This window comes from Chrysemys picta, chromosome 1, assembly GCF_011386835.1.
Source record: "Chrysemys picta bellii isolate R12L10 chromosome 1, ASM1138683v2, whole genome shotgun sequence".
Lineage (NCBI taxonomy): Eukaryota > Metazoa > Chordata > Testudines > Emydidae > Chrysemys > Chrysemys picta.
This window is the reverse complement of record NC_088791.1, coordinates 50,544,073-50,550,170: the sequence shown is the minus strand read 5'-3', so window position 1 is coordinate 50,550,170 and position 6,098 is coordinate 50,544,073. Positions and strand designations below refer to the sequence as shown.

Below are 6,098 nucleotides of genomic sequence, written 5' to 3'. Positions count from 1 at the left end.
AGGAGAGAAGGGCTCCTTGCTCTGTTCCAGTGCCCATCTCACCTTGCCCAGAGCAGCCTTTACAGGGAAAGTCTGGCTTCTGCCCATATCCTGGGGCTAGAGGAAGCATACTTAGGGTATGTCTACACTACGAAATTAGTTCGAATTTATAGAAGCCGGTTTTATTGAAATCGGTTGTATACAGCCGATTGTGTGTGTCCACACATAAAATGCTCTAGGTGCTCTAGTCGGCGGACCGCGTCCACAGTACGAGGCTAGCGTCGACTTCCGGAGCATTGCACTATGGGTAGCTATCCCACAGCTATCCCACAGTTCCCGCAGTCTCCGCCGCCCCTTGGAATTCTGGGTTGAGATCCCAATGCCCAGATGATGCAAAACAGTGTCGCGGGCGGTTCTGGGTACATGTCGTCAGGCCCCTCCCCCACCCGTCACAGCAACGGCAGACAATAGATTCGCGCCTTTTTACCTGGGTTACCTGTGCAGACAACATACCACGGCAAGCATGGAGCCCGCTCAGCTCAGCTGAGCTCACCGTCACCATATGTCCTCTGGGTGCCGGCAGATGTGGGACTGCATTGCTACACAGCAGCAGCTGCTAACTGCCTTTTGGCGGTAGACGGTGCAGTAGACTGGTAGCCTTCATCGGCGATCTGGGTGCTGGCAGCCGTGGGGCTTGCCTTTTGGCAGTAGATGGTGTATTACGACTGTTAGCCGTCCTATTACAAGTTGGGTCATCGCACATTAGCAGAGTCTTCCCCGAGCAGCCGATCGTGCAATAGGCCTGAAGACCATCGTCATACACTAACTGCCAAGCGCCCAGTATTTGCTGCCAAGCACCCAGAAAGATGCCGAGGGCTATCAGTCACGCTGCACCGTCGTCTTAAGATGTAAAAAATAGATTTGCTCTGTATTCATTTGCTTCCCCCTCCCTCCGTCAAATCAACGGCCTGCTAACCCCAGGGTTTTCAGTTTAATCTTTGGGGGGACCATTCTGTGTGACAGTTGTTTGTGTTTCTCCCTGATGCACAGCCACCGTTCTTGATTTTAATTCCCTGTACCTGTACGCCATGTCGTCACTCGGCCCGCCCTCCCTCCTTCCCCTAGTCCGTCAGATACTACTTTCGCGCCTTTTCTTTGAATTCTGGGTTGAGATCCCAATGCCCGGATGATGCAAAACAGTGTCGCGGGCGGTTCTGGGTACATGTCGTCAGGCCCCTCCCCCCTCGTCACAGCAACAGCAGACAATAGATTCGCGCCTTTTTACCTGGGTTACCTGTGCAGACAACATACCACGGCAAGCATGGAGCCCGCTCAGCTCAGCTGAGCTCACCGTCACCATATGTCCTCTGGGTGCCGGCAGACGTGGGACTGCATTGCTACACAGCAGCAGCTGCTAACTGCCTTTTGGCGGTAGACGGTGTAGCATGAGTGATAGCCGTGGGGCTGGCAGCTGTAGGGCTGCATTGCACCAGCCCCTTGCCCTTTGGTAGGTGATGGTATATTATGACTGGTATCCATCATCGTCGTACTGGAGTGGCTGTCAATCATGGCCACCTGGGCAGACATGCTACTGTTTCGATGATGATGGCTACCAGTCGTAGTATACTGTTTTCTGCCAATTGCCCAGTATTGTCTGCTAAGCACCCAGAAGAGGCCGAGGGCGATGCTGGGTGCTGGCGGACGTGGGGCTGGCAGACGTGGGGATGCATTGCTACACAGCAGCAGCCCCTTGCAGACGATGGTATATTATGATTGGTATCCATCATCATCATACACTCATGCTGCACCGTCGGCTGACAGCTTAAGATGTAAAAAATAGATTTGTTCTGTATTCATTTGCTTCCCCTTCCTCCGTGAAATCAACGGCCTGCTAAGCCCAGGGTTTTCAGTTTAATCTTTGGGGGGACCATTCTGTGTGACAGTTGTTTGTGTTTCTCCCTGATGCACAGCCACCTTTCTTGATTTTAATTCCCTGTTCCTGTACCTGTACCCATGTCGTCACTCGGCCCTCCCTCCTTCTCCTGGTCCATCAGATACTAGTTTCGTGCCTTTTTTCTGACCAGGCGCCATAGCTAGCACTGGGATCATGGAGCCCGCTCAGATCACCGCGGCAATTATGAGCACTATGAACACCACGCGCATTGTCCTGGAGTATATGCAGAGCCAGGACATGCCAAGGCGAAACCCAGACCACCCGAGGAGGCGATTGCAGCACGGCGAAGAGTGTGATGAGGAAATTGACATGGACATAGACCTCTCACAAGGCACAGGCTCCAGCAATGTGGAAATCATGGTGTCACTGGGGCAGGTTCATGCCGTGGAACGCCGATTCTGGGCCCGGGAAACAAGCACAGACTGGTGGGACCGCATCGAGCTGCAGGTATGGGACGATTCCCAGTGGCTGCGAAACTTTCGCATGCGTAAGGGCACTTTCATGGAACTTTGTGACTTGCTTTCCCCTGCCCTGAAACGCCAGGATACCAAGATGAGAGCAGCCCTCACAGTTGAGAAGCGAGTGGCGATAGCCCTGTGGAAGCTTGCAACGCCAGACAACTACCGGTCAGTCGGGAATCAATTTGGAGTGGGCAAATCTACTGTTGGGGGCTGCTGTGATCCAATTTGCCAGGGCAATGAAAGACCTGGTGATATCAAGGGTAGTGACTCTGGGCAACGTGCAGTCAATAGTGGATGGTTTTGCTGAAATGGGATTCCCAAACTGTGGCGGGGCCATAGACGGAACCCATATCCCTATCTTGTCACCGGAGCACCAAGCCACCGACTACGTAAACCGCAAGGGGTACTTTTCAATGCTGCTGCAAGCCCTGGTGGATCACAAGGGACGTTTCACCAACATCAACGTGGGATGGCCGGGAAAGGTACATGATGCTCGCGTCTTCAGGAACTCTGCTCTGTTTCGAAAGCTGGAGGAAGGGACTTTCTTCCCGGACCAGAAAGTAACCATTGGGGATGTTGAAATGCCTATCGTGATCCTTGGGGAACCAGCCTACCCCTTAATGCCATGGCTCATGAAGCCGTACACAGGCAGCCTGGACAGGAGTCAGGACCTGTTCAACTACAGGCTGAGCAAATGCCGAATGGTGGTGGAATGTGCATTTGGACGTTTAAAAGCGCGCTGGCGCAGCTTACTGACTCGCTCAGACCTCAGCGAAAAGAATATCCCCATTGTTATTGCTGCTTGCTGTGCGCTCCACAATATCTGTGAGAGTAAGGGGGAGACCTTTATGGCGGGGTGGGAGGTTGAGGCAACTCGCCTGGCCGCTGATTACGCGCAGCCAGACACCAGGGCGGTTAGAGGAGCACAGCAGGGCGCGGTGCGCATCAGAGAAGCTTTGAAAACGAGTTTTGTGACTGGCCAGGCTACTGTGTGAAACTTCTGTTTGTTTCTCCTTGATGAACCCTCCAAACCCCCCCCCCCCCGACCCGGTTCACTCTATTTCCCTGTAAACCAACCACCCCACCCCACCCTCCCCTCCCGCTTGCAGAGGCAATAAAGTCATTGTTTTTTCACATTCATGCATTCTTTATTAGTTCCTCACAGAAGTAGGGGTATAATTGCCAAGGTAGCCTGGGATGGGTGGGGGAGGAGGGATGGAAAAGGACACACTGCATTTTAAAACTTTAACTCTTATTGAAGGCCAGCCTTCTGATGCTTGGGCGATCATCTGGGGTGGAGTGACTGGGTGGACGGAGGCCCCCCCACCATGTTCTTGGGCGTCTTGGTGAGGAGGCTATGGAACTTGGGGAGGAGGGCTGTTGGTTACACAGGGGCTGTAGTGGCGGTCTCTGCTCCTGCTGCCTTTCCTGCAGCTCAACCATACGCTCGAGCATATCAGTTTGATGCTCCAGCAGACGGAGCATTGACTCTTGCCGTCTGTCTGCAAGCTGACGCCACCTATCGTCTTCAGCCCGCCACTTGCTCTTTTCATCCCGCCATTCAGCCCGCCACCTCTCCTCTCGTTCATATTGTGCTTTTCTCATCTCCGACATTGACTGCCTCCACGCATTCTGCTGTGCTCTATCAGCGTGGGAGGACATCTGCAGCTCCGTGAACATATCGTCCCTCGTCCTACGTTTTCTCTTTCTAATGTTCACTAGCCTCTGCGAAGGAGAAACATTTGCAGCTGGTGGAGGAGAAGGGAGAGGTGGTTAAAAAAGACACATTTTAGAGAACAATGGGTACACTCTTTCATTACAAGGTCGCATATTTCGGCTTGCAGGCAGCCAAGGTAGGCCACAGTGTTTTGGCTTTTTTAACCTTCTTAACATGCAGGAAAGGTTGCAAACAGCAGCGCATTTCCCATATCAAGGATGAATTGGGTTGTCCATTTAAAATGGGTTTTCAATGTAAAAGGAGGGGCTGCGGTTTCCCGGTTAACATGCGGCACAAACACAAGTAAACCACCCCCCACACACACACACGATTCTCTGGGATGATCACTTCACCCCTCCCCTCCACCGCGTGGTTAACAGCGGGGAACATTTCTGTTCAGAAGAGCAGGAACGGGTGCCTCTGAATGTCCCCTTAATAAAATCACCCCATTTCAACCAGGTGACCGTGAATGATATCACTCTCCTGAGGATAACAAAGAGAGATAAGGAATGGATATTGTCTGCATGCCAGCAAACACCGGGACCATACGCTGCCATGCTTTGTTATGCAATGATTCCAGACTACGTGCTACTGGCCTGGCGTGGTAAAGTGTCCTACCATGGCGGACGGGATAAGGCAGCCCTCCCCAGAAACCTTTTGCAAACGCTTTGGGAGTATATAAAGGAGAGCTTTCTGGAGATGTCCCTGGAGGATTTCCGCTCCATCCCCATACACGTTAACAGACTTTTCCAGTAGATGTACTGGCCGCGATTGCCAGGGCAAATTAATCATTAAACACACTTGCTTTTAAACCATGTGTAATGTTTACAAATATTTACAAAGGTACACTCACCAGAGGTCTCCTGTGTGCCCTGAGGGTCTTGGGTGAGTTCGGGGGTTACTGGTTCCAGGTCCAGGGTCACAAACATATCCTGGCTGTTGTGGAAACCGGTTTCTCCGCTTCCTTGCTGCTGTGAGCTACCTACAGTACCTCCATACTCATCTTCCTCGTTCCCCGAACCGTCTTCCCTGTGTGTTTCTCCAGTGAGAGAGTCATAGCACACGGTTGGGGTAGTGGTGGCTGCACCCCCTAGGATCGCATGCAGCTCCGCGTAGTAGCGGCAAGTTTGCGGCTCTGCCCCGGACCTTCCGTTTGCTTCTCTGGCTTTGTGGTAAGCTTGCCGTAGCTCCTTAATTTTCACGCGGCACTGCTGTGTGTCCCTGTTATGGCCTCGGTCCTTCATGGCCTTGGAGATCTTTTCTAATACTTTTCCATTTCTTTTACTGCTACGGAGTTCAGCTATCACTGCTTCATCTCCCCATATGGTGAGCAGATCCCGTACCTCCTGTTCGGTCCATGCTGGAGCTCTTTTGCGATCCTGGGACTCCATCACGGTTACCTGTGCTGATGAGCTCTGCGTGGTCACCTGTGCTCTCCACGCTGAGCAAACAGGAAATGAAATTCAAACCTTCGCGGGTCTTTTCCTGTCTACCTGGTCAGTGCATCTGAGTTGAGAGTGCTGTCCAGAGCGGTCACAATGAAACACTGTGGGATAGCTCCCGGAGGCCAATAACGTTGAATTCCGTCCACACTACCCCAATTCCGACCTGCAAAGGCCGGTTTTATCGCTAATCCCCTCGTCGGAGGTGGTGTAAAGAAACCGGTTTAAAGGACCCTTTAAGTCGAAAGAAAGGGCTTCGTCGTGTGGACGTGTCCAGGCTTAATTCGATTTAACGCTGCTAAAGTCGACCTAAACCCGTAGTGTAGACCAGGCCTTAGTCACTCTATGGGGATGGCGCATGCACAATGGTTAACACTAGAAGTGGTGAGAGGCTTGAGCGTACTTAGTGAGGACAGAGGCTTTAGGGATTTCAGCTGCTAAAATTGAATAAGTCCCTATTGAAGTGCTATTTTTAAAAGACTTATAACTTGGCCAAATTTGAGCAGATTTTCATGGACTTGGCAAAAGATATGTCCTTGACACAA

At 52.0% G+C, this 6,098-nt stretch overlaps 1 protein-coding gene across 1 annotated transcript; it reads right to left on the bottom strand.

Annotated features, from left to right (window-relative positions):
- Nucleotides 1–2,613: 2,613 nt before the first annotated feature.
- LOC135973404 (uncharacterized) lies at nucleotides 2,614–5,885 on the bottom strand. The gene is made up of 2 exons (XM_065556477.1): nucleotides 4,965–5,885; nucleotides 2,614–4,142 (listed from the first exon to the last, which is right to left on the bottom strand). The coding sequence occupies exons 1-2, from the start codon at nucleotides 5,500–5,502 to the stop codon at nucleotides 3,640–3,642; spliced, it is 1,041 nt and encodes a 346-aa protein (XP_065412549.1). The 5' UTR covers nucleotides 5,503–5,885; the 3' UTR covers nucleotides 2,614–3,639.
- Between the last annotated feature and the right edge of the window lie 213 nt (nucleotides 5,886–6,098).